A 24,009-nucleotide genomic window follows, 5' to 3' on the forward strand; every position below is an offset into this window, starting at 1 on the left:
TCTTCTGTATTTTAGCACTAGTAACAGAAAATAAAGATATAATACAATTTTGAAAATCAGCTCTACAGTAACCAGAAGCTACCTGGAGGTGAGATATATCTAAAGGTTTTATGATTAAAAACCATACTCCACATACTCACAATTTTTTTTTTTTTTATGATAAAAACCATACTCCTCAAATGCTCCAACTGTATTTCTCCTTACTCCCAAACCAATCTCTTTTCTGGCTCCACAGCACCCCATTCACCCTCTACAATTAGCTAAACAGACTCCTTTGTTCCCCAAACACACTTCCAGCCTTCCTACCTTCAAATGTTTGCTCATGTTGTTTTCCCCATCTCAAATACCTACTGTTCCTGACTACTTCTCATTTAGGGTCCAGTTCTCTCCCTTATCAAAAGCAGTATCTTTCTCTCCTATGATTTTCAACAACATCGACATGAATTTTATCCACATTACCTGTTAATACAGCTATCTGTATATATCACCTTGCCTACTAGACTGAGGATGTGATCAGCAATTTCACTTTTGGATTTCTCAATAATCTCAAACACAGTAACTCAGATACACAGTAGACACTCACGATGCAATTGCTAATGAGCATATTAATTTCTACAAAACTAGCTAATAAAGTCTTGTTTGGTACAGATCCAGCTTTACAAAACCTATGAATGACTGATAATTAATATATCATTTGCAGATAAACAGATGTCAGCAATTAAACCACGTAAATCAAACATGCCTCCAAGAATCTTGTGACTAACTGGTTTATCAAACCTTTTCTATTCATAGTGGTCATCATCATATGATGATTGTTTGTGTTTAAGTTCATTCATAATTTGGAACTCAAAAAAATTCAAAAGCCATGAAGATTGGTGTACCTGATTTTATTTAGCAACCCAAACCACCACGTATAGCAATATTCAGAAGTCCAATTTCATATGCCAAAGTCATCTAACCCCCTGCACAAATGGCAACAGGATTGTACATTCCTTCCTTCCCTATCCCTTTCAATAACCCTACCACAAATTACCTAGGAAAGGAAAGAACACTTCCCCAGTTCCATAGCACTGGCATCTAAAGCTAGGAGAGCAGCTAATAAGCAGGAAGAAAGGGAACTCTAAAAGGAGGATTTGGAGAAAAGGGCTACAGAAGACCAGATCTATCAAAGTAACTCCTGCCCCAATAAGACCTTTAATGGTTCCCTCTCCAGCCTCATCTCCCTCTTACTCTTATGAACACTTCGCATTCCACCACAAAGAACTACTCAAAAATTTCCCCAAATACATCATAATGCTCTTTCTCACCTCTATTGTCACTGCACATGCTAAATTACTTAGACAAAACTTTGTCCATCTGGCAAATCACTATTCGTCCTTAAAACCCATTAGGCTCCTCTATGAAGCTGTCACTAACCTTCAAAATTAATTACTCCAGCCCCTACTTTGAAGCTTTATGTAAAAAGTATCATGCAATTATCTCAATGTATTACAATTATTTGTTTACACATTTTCACCATTAGATCTCGTGTTCCTTTTAAAGTAAGGATGATCAAGTGTCATCTTTACATTCTTTTCTAGATCTTGATCACTTTCCCTCAGTACCCCACTTACTGCTTCAGACTAGTGTTTCTGTTGGTACTGCTTGCTACATGTTAAACAGAACTCCATCTCAGGACTTTTGCCCCATATTCTTGCTCTTACAGCAAGCAAAAGATTTTAATAGTTCCCTAAGGAATTTTAATCCAATAACGCAAAATTTTTAAAAAATTATATATATTTGCTCTTAAAATTTTTTGTTCTCAGATATTCTCCCAGAAAAAAGTCACACAAAATGATTAACTCTGAATCATTAAGTTCACAAATAAATTAAGATTTACCTACATGTCACTTTCAAAAGGAAATTAATTTGGATTTTCACAGGCAATTCACCAGAGTCCTAAAACCAAAAGAGAAAGGGCATAACGGAAGTGGGTAGTAGGAAGAAACCAATCAAGGTCAATGCTTGACTCATTCAATACAGCCTACTAAAGTCATATGCTTCATTTCTGGGTATCTTTATTTGCACTTTAAATGTTTTGCCAATGTTTTATAACAAAGCACACAATGCTTATTTCGCAAACAAGGCCTTACAGCATTCTGCTATAAGATGCGGATTATCATGGATAACAAAGAATGTAAAATAAAGGACTGCCTTGGAATTTACTTTTAACAAGCAAAGAAAAGGAAATAATGATGATGATGATGATGATGATAATAACAGAAAGAAAAGGAAAGCAGAAGTAGTAAACCCAAGATAAAGTTTAAACCCATCTGTTTGAAGTTAAATATACCAATAATAGGTAGGTCCTGAAGTGAATAATACTTTACTTTATTAAACTGCTCTAATTTTACATCTAATTCTGGAAACTTATTTCCCAACTTCCATAATTTCTCACATTTTCAACCAATAATTCACTTGATCACAGAAATGGAAGAAGTTGCAACAACCACTACTCAAAGACAACTTCTACAGCAACTATCCTCTTTATTAAAAAAAAAAAAAAAAAATGCTGTTTGAATACACATCAGAAACCCTCAATGACAATTTCATTCCTTCTTTATTCACTTGGCATCTTTTTACTGCATATTTGTTACATGCTGTTTGTAGCACAATAAAGACTACACGAGGGCTCTTCATTTAAGAAATTATAATTATAGAAGCTATAAAGAATTACTACATAGTGCAATTATCTCAATGTATTACAATTATTTGTTTACACATTTTCACCATTAGATCTCGTGTTCCTTTTAAAATACTCCACTACATAGTGTTTATGGAGAAGTACAAGATACTATGGCAATATACACACTACTCTGTGTGGACAAAAGTAACCACCTATCGATACTCAGACAACTAAGTATTATCTCTTCACACATTTTAAAGACTACATTGGGGGTGCCTGGATAGCTCAGTCAGTTAAGTGTCAGATTCTTGATCTCTGATCAGCTCATGATCTCACAATTCATGAGTTCCAGCCCCACATGGGGCTTTGCACTGACAGTGCAGAGCCTGCTTGGGATTCTCTCTCTCCTTTTCTCTCTGCCCACCCCCTCAAAATAAATAAACTTTAAAAAAAATAAAAGACTACACTGGGACCCTAAAAAAAAAAAAAAAAAAAAAAAAAAAAGTGCATTGGATTAGAGTAAGCAGTCCATCCAGCTGAAAGGATGTTTGGTTCAAATATTTCTATTTATCAGTCAACAAACTATGTAACTCAGTACTAGAAACTGCCATCAAGGAGATCTTTTTTCTCCCTCACAAATCTCTATATTTATATTATACAGGAGCACAGTAGAGTTATATCCCATGACAACTTCAGAAGAAGGGAAAAAAATACCCTTAATTTTCCTTACTACCACCTTGCCACCTCACACTACATACAAAAATTAAAATCTGATCAAACCTAAAAGAGTGACCTAAAAACTATAAAGCTCTTTAGTGTAGGTTAGGCATAAATCTGAATAACTCTGGATTAGCCAATGGTTTCTTAGCTATTATATCAAAAGCACAATCAAAGAAAAAAATTGCAACTTCAAAATTAAAAATATTTCTGCATCACATCAAAGGACACTATCAAGAACAGCGGAAAGACAAGCCATAGGATGGGGAAAAAAATATTTGCAAATTATATGAGGATCAACCATCAGGAAAATGTAAAGAACTCGTCTAGTACTGAAATATATTAAGGATCAAATTTAAAAATGGGCAAAGGATCTGAATGGACACTTTTTTCAAAGACATACAAAGGTCAATAAGCACATGAAAGATGCTCGACATCATTAGTCATTACAGAAATGTAAACCAAAATCACAAGATATCATTCATACATTGCTGCTGGAAATGTAAAATGGTGCCAGCAGCCGTGGAAAAGACTGGTCGTGTCTCAAAAAGGTAAAAAAACTACCACATGACCAGCAATTCTTCTCCTAGGGATATACCCAAGAGAACTACTATGAACATTCCTGTACAAGGTATGTTCATAGCAGTATTCTTCTTAGTGGGTTTCAAGAGGGAACTGACCCAAATGTCCATCAACGGATACGCCACATTTTGTGGCACAAGGGAATATTATTAAGTTATGGATAGAATGAAGCACTCTTATATGCTACAACATAAATAAACCATGAAAACATTAAGCTAAGTAAAAGATGTCAGACATAAAAGGCCACGTTATGTGTGATTCCATTTACATGAAATGTCCAGAATAGGAAAATCCATAGACAGAAAGTAGCTTCATGATTGCCAGAGAATGAAGGAGGGGAAACTGGAAGTGATATGCTAACAGATATATGACTTCTTTTGGGGGTGACAGAAAACATTCTGGAATTAGACAGTGGTGATGGTTACACACAACATTGTAAATATACAAAAAACACACTGAATTGTATACTTTAAAATGGTGAATTTTATGTTGTGTGAATTACCTCTCAATTTCAAAATTGAAGAAGAACTCACCTTGCCTCATAATCTCCTTTTTCACATTAGATTTGGATTAAATAATATTCCTAATTATTCCATACCCTGCATGAATCAAATTTCTGCAAAGTGTTTCAAGTACATCAAAAATCCTGCCAATCCTGTGTTAACGGTGTGATGGGGGGAAAACCATCCTTCTACTTAGTTTTTGGTATATACTTGAATTACAGTAAGATTTTCAAACATTAGATGTATTTAAAATATGGTACATTTGGGGCGCCTGGGTGGCGCAGTCGGTTAAGCGTCCGACTTCAGCCAGGTCACGATCTCGCGGTCCATGAGCTCAAGCCCCGCGTCGGGCTCTGGGCTGATGGCTCAGAGCCTGGAGCCTGTTTCCGATTCTGTGTCTCCCTCTCTCTCTGCCCCTCGCCCGTTCATGCTGTGTCTCTCTCTGTCCCAAAAATAAATAAACGTTGAAAAAAAAATTTAAAATAAAATAAAATATGGTACATTCGTATTAAGCATCCACAAACAACTGGCTATATCACAGCACGTAAAATTTCTAATATCACACACACACACCCCTCTTATAAAGAGCTTATAGTCACATGAAGAAGTATATAATCAGTAGACACATGTACACTAAGTAAAAATATGAAATCACTTCTAAAGTATACCTGCAATCTTTAGTGAGAGAAAACATTTCTAAAGCAATGCTGCTTCAACCACTACTTGGAAGAAGTGTCCCTTGAGTAAAATTAGAGCCCCTAGAATGCTTTCAGGTAGTAAGTTTATGACTACAAATATCAGTACCATTTTGAAAATTACTGCTGGAATTCCAAATGTTCAGAGAAAACTTTCAGTAATCCCCATTAGTCGCTAGAATCAACTTATGGCCTGGATTCAGTGGTCCTACTATCATGACCATCACTACTACTCTCCAATGCTTGCCTTATATCTCATAAAGCTTCATTCTAAAACAGTCACTTCTTTTCCTTTGCATTTCGACATTAAGTGTACTTTATCCTTCCTTACATCTAAAATAAGTTTGCCATACAGTTAGTACTCTGGAGACCCCCTGCACAGAGACTACAATGTGATCAGCACCTCCTGGAATTGTGTAAGGAAACAACTCTATTGACAAACATTTCAAATTTATTTCTGGTCCCCTGTTTAATTCTTAAAGTTAATTTCTACTTTCAAGAACATATCCTCAAAAATATGCCTCAGTATAGTTTTCAAACTGAGCAACTGCAAACCCCAATTTTTTTGGCTATGAAAATATTTTAAAAACATCACCTACTATTTTAACAAAACTAACCCTCTTAATGCCTCATACGTTCCATGAAACAGCAATTTTGTTATGTTTTTTTATTGATGCTACCAAATGACTTCTATATTTAATTGTGAAACCGGGTAATTACCATTCATTGCAACTAAGAAAATCACCATAAAATTATTAAATGTTTACTGGAATAGATCTCTATAGTGACTGTGTCCCTAAGTTGTTCATGGAATAGTCTGAGCTGGGAAGGCAGATTATGTGTAATCATCTGAAATTTACTGAGCACCCACAGGGTCACTGATTAGGTACTTTGAGAAGAGATATAAAACAATACAGAAAAGTATAGTTCCTGTTCTACAAACACATGTGAACCCAAAATATATATATAAAAGCATGATACTAACCATAGTTTAACAAGGTATTATTCAATAACGTCTTTAGTAAAGAGGCTACTTTAACTGTGAATGTTAAGGAAAGCAAGTTAGTTTTGAGAAGATTTAAAAGGAAGAAGGTATCTGTTTTGACAAAGAAGATGTTTTACGTCCAAAGAATGGTATGTCCAAAGAATAACTGCTAATAGTTTGGGAGTTAGAACTTTTGGCATAATTGGTGACTAACGTGCTTGGCTGAGGGGCGCCTAGGTGGCTCAGTCGGATAAGTGTCCAACGTCAGCTCAGGTCATGATCTCAGGGTCTGTGGGTTCAAGCCCGTCGTCGGGCTCTGTGCTGACAGCTCAGAGCCTGGAGCCTGCTTCAGATTCTGTGGCTCCTGCTCTCTCTGTCCCTCTCCTGCTTGCACACACTCTCTCAAAAATAAACAAACATCAAAAAAATTAAAAAAAAATAGTAATAAAGTGCTTGGCTGAAAGGGATAGCTTAGATGTAAAAAAACAATGAGGAAAAAATGGACCAGGAGTCCCAATTAATGATGAACTTTATTAAGGCCTTTCAGGAAAAGAATTAGGTATTATTACTGTTAGATTCTTTTTTGCCCCCAGCAGTCTCCTTTCCAAGTCACATTTCACTTTCCTTCCAATCTACTTAACAGTATGACCTAAAGGATTATGCCACGTCTCTTCTCAAAGTCCTCCAAATGATGGGTCACTGTTACCTACCAAATTATTCAGAGTTTAAAGGACCTCATATATCTACTTTCTAAGTAGCCTTTTTTCCCCTCTAATATACCTTCTTTAGGGTTACATTTTCTAATCTCAGAACCTTTACAATCTTAAAAACTGAGGACGGACCTCAATGAGATTTTGTCTAAGTGGGTTTTCTCAATTGATATTTACTGTATTAAGAATTAAAATTAAGAATTTTTAAAATATTCTTTTTAAAATAATAAATCTCATCCAATGCTAACAGTTTTCATGAAAAATAGCTATATTTCCCAAAACCAAAATTTACAATATTGGTATTGTTTTACCTTTTTGCAAAACTTTTTACTATCTGGTTTAATAGAAAGTTGTTGGACTGTCGTATCTGCTACTACATTCAATCTGCTGCACTATCATGCATCACGTAGACCCTGGAAAACTCTATTGTACACTCATGAAAGTACAAAAATTAAAAAGACAAATAATGTCCTAATATATGAACATAGTTTTGACCTCACAAATAAGCTGAAAGGGTCTTGGAAACTCCCAGAAGTGCCAGGAATACACTTTAAGAGCCACTGCCATGAATAAATGAATATTGTTTATTCATTCCCTGGAACAGTAAAAGCATTATGTAAAAAGTCACACTGACATGAAAACACAAACCTGATGCTAGACTACCTGGGTGCAAATCCCAGTTTTCCTCTTCCTGGCTGTGACCTTGACCAAATTACTGAACTTCTCAGTGCCTTCGTTTCTTCTTCAGTAAAATGGGGATAATAATAAAACCTCTCTCACAAAGTTGTTAAAAGGAATAAAGTTAATAAACGTAAAATGTTTAGTGCAGTGAGTGCCCAGCACAAAATAAAGACAAATAAGTATTAAATATAAATTGAATCAACGCATAAAGAATATGATTTGCTGTACTGCCACTACATTCTAGTATAACTTGAAAAATTCTTAATACTATACTTCTTATAACCTGGCAAATTACAAGTCTGAACATAAATTTTAATACAAAGGTTTAGGTTCATCAGCATTCCCTTATAAAGGAGTATCGTTAGTAAAATCTGACTACCCGGAAACGTTTCTCCGTTAAAAGAGCCATACACACAATGAACATACACAATTCTAAAAGGTCAAACCCAAAAATTGCAATTCTCTAGAGAAATGTATAAAGCAGTTTAACGGGGAACATACTGAGACAGAACACAAAGTAACGGAAATGCCACTTCAGCCACTAAAAGAACAGGAAGAGCAAATACTAAGGCTGTATGTACTTTGAAAATCTAACCCTATTTCTTCTTGGTAAGACTCTAGGCTCTTGCCAAGAAGCCTTTAAGTTTATTTTTCTTACTTCTTTGATTCTTAAAAGGGAAATCACGAACATAAGCATTTTGGATATAAAGAAAATACTTTATGCATCATGGTAAACTTTTACATTAAATATTCTAAATGACAGGGTCAAAATAATTTTATTTAAATTAAAGCAATTCTAGTAATTAATTAAAATAGATTATTTTAACTATTAATGTACTTTTAAAATAGCTAATTAAATATTTCATATAAATGCTTCACAAATCAAATGAGGAAAAAGAAAGCCTAGTCACCTCTTACCAAGTTTTACTTCTCACCTGCCGCTCTAAATTAAACTCAAAAACACCTTTAAAAACTATTCAAATTGATAAAAAACACAGTAAACATAAAAAACCTTGTTATAAGGATAAAAAATACATGCCTAGAGTCTAATATTAGGTATTTTTAAAAATAACAAGTCCACTAGTGCAGCCTAATTACTTTTCAAAGGTATTTGAGAATAAATTTGCTAACTACGAATAAGGCAGCTAGCAAAATGGTTAAATACCAAATTCTCTTCTGAGTTTCCCTTTTAAAACATATACAATTTAGAAACATAACTACGTGTAACAAGGAGGGAAAATTACATCTGTGTAGTTCTACTACATAATCTCAGGCCATGTGACATATTTGACTCCATTACCATTTTCTTTTTTCAGAAGTATTAAAGACTAAATAGTAAGGAACAGAATAGGTCAAATAATGAAAAGTGAAAATATAAATCATATGATTAATTCTTAAGGGAAAGAATAGTAAGCCCATAGGTCAACTACAAAATAACTACCTCTTTAAAACAAGATCCATCCTCAGTTACTTTATTTCTAAACAAGACACATCGTGGGGCAGATTACCCACTTAGTATCTTCCTCACATGCATCTTCTTGTAAATCAGATCCCAGTTACCAGATACCTTCTTAACAATATGCAAACTAAGCACCCAATCCATGCCATTAATCAAGACACTGAAAAATCAATACATTTGCTTAAAAAGGTAATTATTTCAGGTACTTTTTGATATTTTACATACATTTTCAATAGTTATACAAACCACTAATCCAAATACAAATTCCACCTTCTACATATTCAATACATTCACAAATTCTTCCTCTTAAAATTGTTTCCACAACTAAATTTAGGCAGGATATGGATCCAGCACACAACACACAAATACCCACACTATATCTACTATAGAGATACACTTATAATGGATGCTTAATAAGAACAAGATCTCAATTTGTTCTCAAGAATCTAAGGCAGAGATGCCTGGGTGGCTTGGTGGGTTAAGCGTCTGACTCTTGGTTTCAGCTCAGGTTATGATCTCACAGTTCAGTTTGTGGGATCAAGCGCCATGTCGGGCTCTGTGCTGACAGCATGGAGCCTGCTTGGGATTCTCTCTTTCCTTCTCTCTCTCTCTCTGCCCCTCCCCTTCTCTCTCAAAATAAATAAAACAAACAAACAAAAAGAATCTAAGGCAGATGATGGTTGGAATGAAGTGTCCCTGGAAATTTTAACTGGGAAAAAATATGGATGAAAAAGTGAAGACATTATAGCCATTAACATAAATATTATGTTTCAATGCAACATGTTGCAATGTAAATGCCCAAAGACAATAAATTAAACAAGTATAGAAAAAAGAAAATTAAGTATTCACATCAAAAAACAAAGGCCAACGGTTGTGAAGTTAGATAAGAATGTTTTTTAAATTAAGAATTTATAAATTTAAATACTGTGTTTTATTTACACTTCAATCATTATGGATGTTTTAATGGAGGTAGAAACTACTTTCTAAGCATGTGGCTTGCCTCTCCCATAGCCATGAAAGAGGATTAAATTAGATAATGGTTAATAAGTGCCTGGCAAATTGGAACACCTTCCAGTTTAAGGTTTGCTATTCTTGTGCCTTGATTATGACCATTAGAGACCGGAAACTAAATGCAAATCATGTTTATTTTTACATATTATTTCAAGCTGGACAACTCTTCACACTAAGGACCCTAGTTAATACCATTATCTACAGCCACCTATAAGCAAAGCAAAAGATCTTCCTTAAACAAGTATATAATGTAGTATGAATTAAGCCGTAATTCGTAGATTATAATAATTACTTCCTAATATGGAAAGACCTTGGAGAAGTACACAGAAACCACCTCTACCGTCTAAAGGCCTATAGGAAAAAAACAGTCCTAAGCATATTTTTGTTAAATACTAATATTTAAAAGATGAAATTGCTTTCACTGAGTTGGACTAATTAGGCAATAGTCCTTCAAGATATTAAAAGGTGCAACAGAACTAAGCACTCACTAGAAAGAAAAATTCCTGGAAGTGGAAAAATTATCTCTACATTAAAGCCTGAAGTTCATGGTGTCAAGCCACAGAAATGTCTGTGAAAGCCTTTTTAGTATTCTGGAAACATGTTAAAGTGTGTGGAGAAGGAAGGTGTTTAGAAAAACACCTGGCCAAACTTTACTTAATATAAATCTATGTCATTGCTGAAAACTGGTTACCAGCGCATTTAAAACAATATAGGGAAAATAGTATTTCAAAAGCCCGCAGAACAGAACTAGAGTAGTGGCTCCTTATTTATGTGGATTAAAAAAAAAAAAAAATCACACAATACCACATATATTCAAGTTCTAAAGTGGGAGCTTATTATAAACACAGCAGTAGCAGAGAACTACAAATGAAAGTTTATCCTCCAAACCTAATCCCAGTTAGCATCTGCAGTAGCTATCACAAGAGAAAAAGAACAGCACTTATAAAACCACAAACAAGTATCACCCTCCTAACCCCATTTAGCCTATTTTCTGCCCTTCTTGGTAACATGTTAAAATAACTACTCCTACATTTGAAATAGGCAAAAACCTTCATAAAGACTTTTAAAAGCTATACATCTTTTTGTTACAATTTATCATTTTGAAGCGAGGAAACAGAAAAATAGTTCATACAGTAACAAGTAGTTTCTTCACCTACCCATCACCAAAAAGAAAAATAAAAAACAATTAACAAGAATTAACACAATGTTAGGACAAACCATTAAGACTGGGACAGCAAGCCAATTAGTCACTTGAAGGGAAGTAAACAGCAAAACTGTCCACTCCAAATATCAGATAATCAAAAAAATCACGTAAGGGTCCACTATACATTTTAAACAACTTTCCATTTATAAGTGTCACCATTTAAGTATATTCTGCATTTTCTAAGCAGGCAAGGACTGATTGTTAAAAAGCAGCCTGCTCAATCAGCACATTAAAGAACCAAGCAGTATTTTTTCTTTTACTTTTCCACAGTGAAGGAACAAGTCACAATGAATAATGGGTTTGTAGAAATAACTTGTTCTAATAGCACTTCATGAGCAAAGTATCTTGGAAGAATTCACATTTTGTACATTTCTTTTTAAAAATTGCAGACCTTACGGCCAAAGTCCAAATGAGAAATCCAAACAGGACTCCTGTCAGTGAATTCCCTTTCAGGACATGCTCACTCTTGCTTCAAACAGTAAAGCAAAGTAACTTTCATGTAGAATAAAAGCCAGTCAAGCTAATGTGTCCAGTTACCATTTTAAAAAGGAACTTATTACTGTGCCTATTTCCGTGTATTTTCCTGAAAAGTTTTCGGTCACTCCATTGAGTCAAAGCTTGAGTAATCCACTGAGCTATCTGTACCTCGAGGTAAAGGAAAGAAAAATGAGGTATTATACGTGACTTCCAGGTTTGTAAAAAGTTGGGAGGAGTTAGCTCTGGTAATTGTGTGTAAGTTAGTGAATGGAGTAATATTACGCCGTATAAGAGAAGCCAGTCTCCCCAAATAACCAGAATAAATTAAAAGTAAATTGAAACTCAAGTATTATCAATCACCTTTTTAGCATTTTTAAAGACATGTATGTAAATTGTAGTTTTAGTTATTAACCTATGTTTTACTCCAATAATGTACACTTTACACTCAACCTTCTAAATTCAAATCGCCAGGGTTAACAGCTCCAGGAAATGATACCAGTATCACCCAATCCTTTTCCAAATCCCCATTAGAGAAACACGGAGGATGGGGGCCTGACATTCACAACTTATCCAAGAAGCATGAAAATAGAATGATTAAATTCCACCAAAGCCAATTAAAAACCCCAACTTCCCACAGAGCGTTCCCTACACCAAACGGAATCCCTTTATTTTCACTCTCACGAAGAAAGTAATTTGGGATAAAAGTCGGGTACTGAGTATGATATATCTAATATAAAATGAGACGAAGGAACCTAACTGAAGCTACAGAAGCAAAGAAACGTAACCAAAACGGGAGAGGAAAGCTGGAAGAGAAACCCGAGAAGGGACAGAAGAACCTAGTGGAGCAAAGGAAGTGGAAATCACTTCAACGGAGGTAGCCTTCAGGATTGCAGAGAAATAGGGATGTAGATCCACGGAACCGGGCGTTTACGGAACTCAAAGGCTAATGGGGAAACAATGGGGCGGTGAGACCGGGAGCAAGCGGAGAGACGCTCAGGAGAGGGCGACTAGGCAGCACGGGACGGGGGGGATGAAAGAGCAGAAGGCTGCAGCAGACACCGGCGGCAGGGAGGTAAGAAGCTAGGTGGAGAGGCAAGTTGGTCGGGTGTGATGGGCTATCGTGGCGCACCGGGTTGGAAGCGAGGGTCCCCTAGGAACCCGGGATGGGGGTGGGGGGTGGGGGAGTGGCTTATCAGGGATTTTTAGACAGGGAACGGAAGCCGTGAAGGCAGGTGTGATGGAAGCGAAAACACACCTCGGACTAGCACAGGACCCGACGTGCCAGACAAAACGCAAAGGAAGGAAAAGACGGCTGAAGGGGGTAAGAAAAGAGAAGAGAAGAACGCCGGTCGCGGGGACATGGGCCGCGGTCGGCTTCACTCACAGTCCAGGTGCTTTTTCTTGGGCCCCATGATCTCGTGGGTCGTGGCCTTGCATACTGTCTTGGATACGGCGGAGCCGGTGACACTGTGCTGGGCGGCGGTGATTCGGTCCGTCAAGCTCTGGCCGGACATCTCTGCGGCTCCTCCGCCACCCTTCCCGCTCGGCAGCCGGCGGGGACTGGGACCCCCAAGCGCCGGAGGACCCCCACCCCCCACCGCACCCCCTACCCCCACCGGCTCCTTCTCCGCCTGCCGGCCTGGGGCGGGGCTGAGGGCCGCGCGCTGCCACCTAGCCCGGAAAGAACCGGCTCGTGTCACCCGCGGGGTCAGGCACAGTGTCGGGCACTCCCCTGCCCCCGCCTCAGCTCAGCCCACCCCTTCCCTGGTCAGCTGGAGCCGGGCTGGGCAAGAGGGACAGGCAGCTGCAGGAAAATGGCGGCGCCAGGCTCCTCCTCGGAGCTTTCCGGGCTGTCCCGGGTCACGTGACTTGGGCGCCGCCCCTCCTTCTTCTTCTCCCGCCCCTTTTCCCTTCCCTTTCCTTTTCGACGCCCGCCCTCCCTCGCTCCGCGAGGGAAGAGCGGGGCGGCGCCCGCGCGTTACGTGATGGAACCCGCCCGGCGGGCGCAACAGGAGGCCCGCCTGGGGGCAGTGCGCTGCCGGCCGCGTCACGTGACGCTTCTTGCCAACAGGTCGCCCGAGGCGGGACGCGGGGGTCACAGAGGGTAGGTGGGGCGGGGGAAGGGCGGGAAAGGGATCGCAAGTCTGGCGCTCCGGGGGCGCGCCAGGGAGTGGCGTCCGCCTCTCCCCTCTCCCACCCTAAGGGTCTCTTGGTGCCTGTGGTTGAAACCAACATCTTGACAAAGAGAAGGTGCGGCTGCCTTCACCGCTCTGCGTGGGGAAGGGGCTGTCAAGACTCCCGCTGCCCGGACTTTACTAGCTGAGTCAGAATTGAGTTGAGGAACTACCCCAAAGCCGTCCTCCTGGTTTTAAGGAAAAGGAAAACGCTTCAGTTGGCCCATTTTCGGAGCCTGCAGGCAGGCCTCTCCCTACTGTGGAACTGTTGAAGCTCTCCCTTCTTGCTTACCCTAGAAGGGTTGGGATTTTTTTCTCATTTTCTTGAAAGGCTTGCAAATGTCACCTGTTTTTGTTTATCTCTCTCCTGTTAAAAGTCAGACGCGTTGCTGCCGGACTAAATTTAGATGCTAACCAGCCCGTGTTCTTTTCGTAGGGTGTCAAATAGGACAGGAAACACATAGCTTCACTGGAATTTGAAAAGGGAAGTAGTAGGATGATGTCAACAGAGATTAGCTTGACCCTACAAGGCTGACTCCTGTGGTGATTAAAGGTCCAGACCATAGAAGGAAGTGAGAGGGCTGGTAAATGGAGAAGTCCCATTGAAGGAATTGAGACATCACTACCTGCCATTTCCCCTGGTTTAGTCTTTCTTCCCTTTGGCCTTTTTTCTCTTTGGTAAATCAGATTTTCAGGGAAAGGAGACCTGGACACTGACCTGTGAACATTTTAGAGGAATTACTGTATCCTGTGAATCTGTTCTTTGAGATCTGTATCTTTAAGAAAGCCTTAAAAATGTAATTGGCGGGGGGTGGGCACCTGGGTGGCTCAGTTAGTTAAGTCTCTGACTCTTGATTTTGGCTCGGGTCTTGATCTCAGGGTTGTGAGATGGAACCCTGGTGGGCACTCTGTGCTGGTAGTAGAGTCTGCTTAAGATTCGCTCACATCTTTCTCTGCCCCTTCCCTGTGCTCGTGTGCTCGCTCTCTCTCAACAAAACAAAACAAAGAGCCCCACATTTAACTCAGGTTTAGGGATAAATTTTTAAATCTATGAATGTTAAGTTACTGTGATAGTCCTACATAATCTTGCTAGTTCAAATGAAATGCTACCATACTCCAAAAGTCTGTGTACACCATCTGCCAGCCAAATCCAAAATTTGTGCTTCAATCTGGTGACTCTCAGAAGATGCAAAGCAAATAGTTAACATTTTATGTATCATATCACAGGTTTTGTGGTCTCGTCCCATTCCCTTTCCCCCCTTTTTTCCACTATGGCTGGTGAAAATCTGCAGCACCATGCTTTGCCAAGAACATATAGTCTTAAACCAGCAGGCTTCATCTTTGTCAAGCCAGCCCCAAATTTCCTTCAGTGCATCTGCAGTCCTTCTGCGGTTTGGTGCCCAGTTTGCTGCCCCATGCCCATTGTGCAGTACAGTTACCCCATTCTCAAGACATGTCTGCCATCCTTGCTACTCTTCTATGGTTCCACCGAGTGAATTACCAGTTGACCTGAGCCTCTGTACTAGTGAACCCCCTGCTGAAGTAAGTAAACATGAGGCATGGCATTTAAGTGTCAATAGCTAAATATTTCAACCTTAAGAAAAGTTCAGAAATTATTCCTAAGTACACAACAGGAAATTTGTATGTTTTGCACTACTATGAATGACATTATAGGATAATATTTCACTGTTACTTTTACCAAAGAGGTTGTTACAAACCACCTTTATTCAAATTGTGATCATGTTCACCTTACTAATAAACTAGCTTCTGTTAGAAATAACACTGTTATTTTTTTTTCAAGGACACATTTTTACAAATTTGTAAGTAAATAGTCATCATTATAGAAGTTTATGTACAATGGTGAACTAAAAGATATAAAGAAATTTAGAAGATGATGGGAAAGTATTCTGAGGTTAGGAATTACCGACCTGCCTGCCCTGTCTTATATAAGTTTTCTTATAACTTATAAGTTTTCTGTGTGTTCTACTTTCCTTGGTCTGGTCAAGAAATATCTTTATTTGAAGTACCACAGATGCTTCAAACTTACTATGGCCAAAAATGACTTCTCTTGCCCTTGCCCATTCCACATCCGTAATCCATATGGATCTTCTTCTTTGTTTATTTTCAGGAATGGCCTTACCACCTGCCTAGAAATACAGGTCAGAAACTATGACTCATTCTTAGCTCTGCTTCTCTTATTTCTCTTATCTAGCCTAATCTAGTTGTATCCTTCAAACCCATTTGTTCTCCAGCATCACTTCTATTGCCTTAGTTCTAGCCTTTATGATTTATTACCACTTCCCCATGTAGACTGTTCTAATAACTTCTTAGCTGATTTCTGTCTCTCATACCTCAACTCTCCAATCCAGATCTTTCCAAACCTAAAATGTATTCATCTTTTCTTTGCATTAAAACCCTTTAATAGCACCCCCAAGCACTACTCTAGAGGATAAAATCTAGGATTCTCAACTTGGCATATAAAGCCCATCATGATCTAGCCCCTACCTAACTATAGTTTGTTGAACCTCATCCTTCCCCATTTCCCACATGCACTCCAGCCAGTATCACATGACTGGCTGTACCTGGGTATGCCATGCTCCTTCACACCCTTTTAAGTAGTCAGTGGTTTCCTGCTGTTACTCGTGTAGTTATCTTATACAGTCTCCTACTAATTATTTTTGTAATTGTTTTATTGTGCTAGCATGAGGCACAGAGATATCTTCTTGCTTATGTTATGGCTGATGCAAAATAGACACACAGTAGAATGCTGGTTGTATGAACGAATGAATGAAAACACTTTGAAGTCACCCATTTGGAAACACCCCTCCAAACTTCTCATTTGATAAAACCTGCCTACTTTTTCACACTTACAACATGTCCATTCCATAAGTATCCACCTGGAGGACCATCCTTATTTCAGTAACTTATTAATTCATTTACGAAAATAAATGTATTGAACACCCACTATGGGTCAGGCACTGTTCTAGGTGCTGAATACTGTTGTAACAGTGAGTTCATCAGTCCTTTGGGAACTAATAAGCTCTTAACTTTGATCATCAACTTGAAGGCCTATGTGCTTTAATTACAAATGAACAAAAACAAAAACAGAAGTAAGGAAAAATTTGAATAGCACATGATATTTCCTAGGTTCTCAAGTTAAGTATGCCTTCTATGTGTTTGTAACACATATAAATTTTTCATTTCTCATTACTATAACACTAAAAAGGATTGTACTGTTTAATAATGGGAGGGGGGGAACAAGTTTTAGAAGTTAAGTGCTTAGATAATTTTTCTCTATTGCTTAAAAAAAAAAAAAATTAAGAATTCCAGAATCCCTCAGATAATGAAGTAGCAGAAGCAAGATTTAAAAACTCATTTTTCAGTTTCTTTATCTAGACCTGTTCACCAAGACTTGAAGCAACTGCCCATAAAGATTAAATTTATTCAACAAATTCTTCTTGCCTGCATACTCTATGTTAGGTATTGCTAGGTATTAAAACATAATAATGTATGAGACCAACGTGGTCTGTGTTCCTAGAGTCTTACATATTTTCAGTGGCAATAGAGGAGAAAATAAGTCAAGTGAAGAAAACTTGAATCTTGAGGATGTCTAAATTTCAAATTAAGACAGTAAGAAAGAAAAAGAATTTGGAAGAGAGGATTAATTTTTTTTTTTAACGTTTATTTATTTTTGAGACAGAGAGAGACAGAGCATGAACGGGAGAGAGAGCATGAACGGGGGAGTGTCAGGGAGAGAGGGAGACATAGAATCTGAAACAGGCTCCAGGCTCTGAGCAGTCAGCACAGAGCCCGATGCGGGGCTCGAACTCACGGACCGCGAGATCACGACCTGAGCCGAAGTCGGACACTTAACTGACTGAGCCACCCAGGCGCCCCGAGAGAGAGAGGATTAATTAACCAGAATTTTTACCTCTTATTACTTCATTTAAGCTCATTCTCAAAGGCAAAGAGTCTACCACTTTACTCTATTCCCACTCTTCTTGGACATTAGAGTCTATAATTTAGATTTATAATATAAACTATAATCTTTTGATATTCTGTAAATTAAGCCAATATGAACAGCTTGGCAACCCCTTTCTTCCTCACCTTTCTATGTTTATACTTCCTGATGCTGCCAAATGAATTAAAGATCATAATCTTTAAAAGGTAAGGAATTGTCTTTGAGTGTATGTGAGTTCTCTTGCTAAAACTTCCATGCAAGTACTCCGCTTCCAACTGTGTGACCCTTATTCAGGCTCTCAGCATACATACTTGTGATAATAATGGTAATGTACTTTGTTGGTTACTTACCGTGTGCTAAGCACATTATCCATTTGAACCCTAAAACAACTTCATGACCTTAAGTGGCAGGTGTCTTCACCAAAGTCTGTTTCCTTTTCTCCTGAGCACACACATTGTATTTCCCAGACTGCTTTGTAATTATTTGGGGTCATGTGACTGATTTCTGTCCAGTAGAATGTGAACAGAAAAGATGAAAGCCATTTAAGTTTTGGTCCACAAAATCTCTAGCACATCCTACACATGCTCCATGTTCTCTTTCTTTCTGTGTTTATCAGGAAATGAAAACTTCAAAGAATTTACAGGAGGGGCACCTGCATGTTTCAATTGGTTAAGTGTCCAGCTCTTGATTTCACCTCAAGTCACGATCTCACAGTTTGTGAGATCAAGCCCCATGTTGGGCTCTGCACTGACAGCATGGAGCCTGTTTGGGATTCTCTCTTTCTCCTCTCTCTCTGCCCATCCCTTGCTTGTACTCTCTCTCTCTCTCTCTCTCTCTCTCTCTCTTTCAAAATAAATAAATAAACTTAAAAAAATTTTTCAGAGGATGCCAAAACCACAAAACATGAAAAGCCTGGGGCCCCCAAATTAATCCTTGCAGAAATGTCCTCCAGGAGAACAGCATGGTGAGGAGCACCTGTGTTGGATTTTACTTGTTTTATTAAATTATGCCTGTGAAATTATGATGCTGTGTTTTACAGTAATTAGCTACCCTGCCTAATATACTTTTCTCTCCATTTCACTGATGAAGAGATTGAGACAATGGAAAAATTAAGTAACTTGCTTAAATTTGTTTAGCTATTAGATGGGGAAACTAGGAGTAGATCTCAGGTCTGTCTGACTTTAGAGTTTGAGCTGTCACTGCTTAAGTTTCTCATTATACTATTTCATGTATTTCTAAAAATTTCATAAGTTTCATATGGCCTTTAGTACACACTGCTTCACCTAGCATGCTGAAATGACAGTAATATCAGGGTGACCTCCAGGTTCTCTCATATATATAAGGCTCTCTTACTTTTTTTTTAATGTTTATTTATTTTCGAGAGAGAGAGAGAGAGAAAGATAATGGGGGAGGGGCAGAGAGAGAGAGGGAGACACAGAATCTGAAACAAGCTCCAGGCTCTAAGCTCTCAGCACAGCCTGATGCGGGGCTCGAACTCAGGAAGGGCGAGATCATAACCTAGGCCAGAGTCGGACACTTAACCAATTGAGCTACCCAGGTCCCCCTCTTACTTTCTTTAACTCATTCCTACCACACTTTTCTTTCTTTTGAGTATATTAATTTTATAATTTCAGTATATCTTACAGTGTATTTGGATCCTATATGCCTGTTGAAAAATGACATGTAGATTAGTTTTTAAGTACCATTCTTCCCTTTGAAAGGAAGATTTACCACCCCTTGACCATGAATCATCACCAATAACTAATTATGAAACAGAATAAAAATATGATACCTGAGCTGTTAAGATATCTGAGGCTCATTTTCTGTAATCTAAAGAGGCTAAATCAAGTACAAATATACTAGAACATGCAACACTGAGTTAAAATAAGAATAGAGTTTTAATGTTAATGTTATATACTTATTTAGAGAGAAAGAGAAAGAGAGTGGGGAAGGGCAGAGAGAAGGAGAGAGAGAATCCCAAGCAGGCTCCGCACTGTCAGCATGGAGCGCATCGTGTTGCTCAAACTCACAAACTGCAAGATCATGACTTGAGCCGAAATCAAGATCACTTAGCTGACTGAGCCACCCAGGCGCCCCTAATGTTAATGTTAAAATTAGGCTATCGAATTTTGGCTGATATGTATCAATAACATGAAGGAGATTTAATTAATTCATTTGACGCAATGGGGGAAGTACTGGAGTAATGCAGTCAGACACACTTAGGTTCAAAACTCAACAAGTTATTCAGTTTCCTCATATATAAAACAAGGATAATAGTACACGTGTTGTGGATTTCTTACCAGGATTAAAATAATGTACATAAAAAACTAATACAATGTTTGACACACAGTTGTCACTCAATAAATAAAATCATACAACAAACCTTTATTCAGAATTCACTATGGGCAAAGCATTCTGCTAGATTTCCAGGATACAGAGATCAATCAGACAAAATATTAACGAATGTATTAAGTAATGTGATAGAGATATGCATAGAGTGCTGTAAGAATAGAGAAAAAGGACACCTAGTTCTTCCTGGAGGGATCAGCAAGGTTTCTCAGGGGCAGTGACACATATGCTGAGTCTTGAAGGATAATTAGGAATTGTGAGGGAACCATGGGACACCTGAGTGGCTTAGTCGGAGGAGCATTCAACTCTTGCTCTCAGGGTCATGAGTTCGAGCTCCACGTTGGGTGTAGAGGTTACTTTAAATAACTTTTAAAAAATGAATTGTGAGGGAATCAGGGAGAAGTTATTGTAGACAGAGGAAAACCGCATATGCAAAAGAAGCAGCAAATAGTTTTATATGACTGAAACATATTACGTGTGAGCTTTTTACTTACTCATAAGATCAGCAGGTAGTTGTTGAACACCTATATATGCCAGATAGCATACTAAGTCCTGAAAACACATCAGAGAACCAAAGAGAAAAGTCTTTGGCTTCTTGAATGGTGCGTACATTCAAGAGGGGCATGTAACTAACAGATAAATATGAAGAAAAATTACGGTAAAAGAATCAAGAATGACAGAGAACTTTAGATTAGATGAAGGGAAAGCCTTTCTAAGGAGGTGGCATGTGACTTAAGTGGATTGTGGGAGTCAGCAATGCAAATATTGGGGAGAATCATTTTGCAGAAAAGGAACAATAAGTACAATGGCTCTCAGACAAGAACAAGATTAACTTGTTTGCAGAACAACACAGCCAGTGTAGCCAAAGAAAGAGTGAAGAAGGGAAAAGAGAATTAGGAGGTTATCTCAGAGATATGACCAGATCACGAGGGGCATATTGAGGACTCTTAAATAATATCTAGAGGTAGATAACCCATGAAAATGGACAGCTAGCCTTAGATCCTTGGAACAAGCTGATGACTGCCTGAAGTAGGGTGTTTCCCACCAAGACCTCTGGAACTAGACCCCACTGATTGCCATGTTCTTCATATGCATATCCCCTTGGCTTTTCATCTTTATCCTCTTGGCTATTCCCCCTCTTTTGGATTAAGGTCCTAAATTATTATGGATACCTTTTTTTTTTCTTTAGTAAATACATATTATTCCCAAGACCTGTATCCTTGAAAACTACCAGATACAGGATTAATTCTTCATTCACTGGTAAGGTTGAACAAAACCTACCCAAGTTAAAGGAAAAAAGAAACTTGATTGTATAAGGAAGATTATGTCACATGTCCAATTTTTTAAAATTCATTTTGAGTATAGTTAATGTGCAGTGTTATATTAGTTTCAGGTGTAACAATATAGGGGTATAACAGTTCTGTACTTGTCCAATTTTTAAAATCTAGGCATATAGCTTTGAAATGCCTTGCAAACTCTGATCATTTTTGTCTTAGTGTCTGTCTGCATTGCAGTTACCAGATGTATGATCTTCAGAGTCTTAAATGCTGCTGCACAGCTACTGCTACATTTGGTGATTTACAAATGATCATCCAACAAAAAGAACAAGAAGGCGTGATATTTACAGAGGTTAATATGACTACCATGAAAAACTCAATACATAACTACAAATAATTAAATAGCAGTGCAGATCTGATCACGTTCTCTGAAAAATAATGGCCTTTCTTCTAACTTAGGCTAAAGAATGACTAAGAGAATGGGGACTGAGAAATGAAGCAAAAACTAAATCAACTATGCTATTGATATGCCACACAAACAATTCTAGCTCCTGTTTTAACACCAATTTGTGTAGACTCCTATGTTACAAGACCACAAACTGGTTTAACTGTAACTCTGAGCAGACTCAAATGTTCTAGTAATTCACTCAGTTTACAAATTCTAATCAGTCCCTGCCGAAGCTAATAATATCTACTATAAAGGCACCCTATGATTAAAAGCAGTCCCCTCTCAAATTCCTGTATCTTTCCCTAACTACTCCCTTTTGAGACATTATTGAGACTAGGTTACTGTGATTCTTCCCCTTACCAGCAACTTTAACAAATCCAGATTTTTATCATCTATAGGGTTTCAATAGTGCTATGTTTAGGTCTCAGTCTTTGGGTGAGCCTGTGGCCATGGACTGTGAACTTTACCAGTGCTTCTCAGTTTTTGTTTTTGTTTTTTATTGAAGTGTAGTTGATACATAATTTTACATTAGTTACTATGTACTATGTGTACAACATAGTGATGCTACAACGCTATATATCATGCCATGCTCACCACAAATACAGCTACTATTTGTCACCATATAGTATTATTACATCACCATTCACTGTATTCCCTATGCAGTACCTTTTATCCCCATGACTTACACATTCCATTATTGGAAATCCAGTACTTCTGATTCCCCTTCATCCATTTTGCACATCCCCCCACACTCCTGCCCTCAGGCAACCACCAGTTTATTCTCTGTATATATGGGTCTCTTTCTTCTTTTGTTTATTTGTTCATTTGTTTTATTTTTTAGATTCCACATATAAGTCAAATCATACGGCATTTGTCTTTCTCTGACTTATTTCACTTGGCAATATACCTTCTAGGTCTATCTATGTCATCACAAATGGCACAATCTCATTCTTTTTTATGCCTGAGTAATATTCTATTGTGTACATATATATGTATATAGATATAGATGTATAAATGTGTAAATGTGTAAATATATATATACACATATATATATATACATACATATGTGGTATATATACATATATGTATATGTGGTATATATATATACTGCATATGTATGTATATATATTTACATACATATGTATATAAATATGTATATGTATGTGTATATACATATATATGTGTATATATACATATATACATATGTATGTATTATATATACATATGTATATATGTATATATATGTATATGTATGTATACACATATATATATATGTGTACCACATCTTCTTTATTCATCTATTGATGTACACTTGAGTTCCTTCCACATTTTGGCTATTGTAAATGATGCTGCAATAAACATAGGAGTGCATTTATGTTTTCAAGTTAATGTTTTCATTTTCTTTGGGTAAATACCTAGTAGTGAAATTACTGGATCATGTGGTATTTATATTTTTAATTTTTTGAGGAACCTCCATACTGTTTTTCCCAGTGGCTGCACCAGTTTACATTCCCACCAACAGTGTATGAGTATTCCTTTTTCTCTACATCCTCACTAACACGTGTTATTCTTGTCTTTTTGATACTAGCCATTCTAACTGGTGCAAGGTGATATCTTGTGGTTTTGATTTGCATTTTCATGATGATTAGTGATGCCAAGCATCTTTTCATGTGTCTGTTGGTCTTCTTTGGAAAAGTGTCTACTCAGTACTCAGGTCCTCTGCCCATCTTTTAACCAGCTTATTTGTCTTTTTGGTTTTTTGTTTTTCGCATTGAGTTGTATAAATTCTTTATCTATTAGGTTTTAATCCCTTATCAGATTTATCATTCACAAATATCATTTCCCATTCAGTAGGTTGCTTCTTAGTTTTTTTCTTGCTTAGGCAGGACAGGGTAGACAGAGGGGTCTGGAGTTGTCTATTTTTCTCCCACCAGATACTTTAGCCTCTGATAAAACTTCAGCAGAATAGACTCAGGCAAAATAGTTTCTATTGAGGGTAGGCCATGTTAAGAACAGAATACTCTGGCATATATTGAAATGGTTCCTTTCCCCTCCTCCTGCTGGAAACATTAGGGGAATTTTCTCTGGTATTTACTGAGAGGGCTTGGTAG

At 37.8% G+C, this 24,009-nt stretch overlaps 2 protein-coding genes across 15 annotated transcripts in view; one reads left to right on the plus strand and one right to left on the minus strand.

The window, feature by feature from the left end:
- Window positions 1–13,516, minus strand: part of PICALM (phosphatidylinositol binding clathrin assembly protein) — a 101,925-nt gene extending 88,409 nt beyond the window's left edge. For 5 of the 12 annotated variants that reach the window (XM_040489547.1, XM_040489544.1, XM_040489546.1 and 2 more), the window contains exon 1: window positions 13,074–13,515. In XM_040489547.1, coding sequence (XP_040345481.1) covers window positions 13,074–13,203 — 130 coding nt within the window. In that variant the 5' untranslated portion in view covers window positions 13,204–13,515. Of the gene's footprint in view, window positions 1–13,073 lie in introns of all 12 variants that reach the window. The other 7 variants (XM_040489554.1, XM_040489552.1, XM_040489553.1 and 4 more) reach the window with 4 other exon arrangements.
- EED (embryonic ectoderm development) overlaps window positions 12,901–24,009 on the plus strand; it is a 197,384-nt gene continuing 186,275 nt past the window's right edge. The window contains exon 1 of one of the 3 annotated variants that reach the window (XM_040489558.1): window positions 12,901–13,010. The gene's annotated coding sequence lies outside the window, so the exon portion shown is untranslated. Of the gene's footprint in view, window positions 13,011–13,611; window positions 13,794–24,009 lie in introns of those variants that run through there. The other 2 variants (XM_040489557.1, XM_040489560.1) reach the window with 2 other exon arrangements.

Source organism: Herpailurus yagouaroundi, unplaced genomic scaffold (assembly GCF_014898765.1).
Source record: "Herpailurus yagouaroundi ecotype Mexico unplaced genomic scaffold, PumYag 180, whole genome shotgun sequence".
Taxonomy (NCBI): Eukaryota; Metazoa; Chordata; class Mammalia; order Carnivora; family Felidae; genus Herpailurus; species Herpailurus yagouaroundi.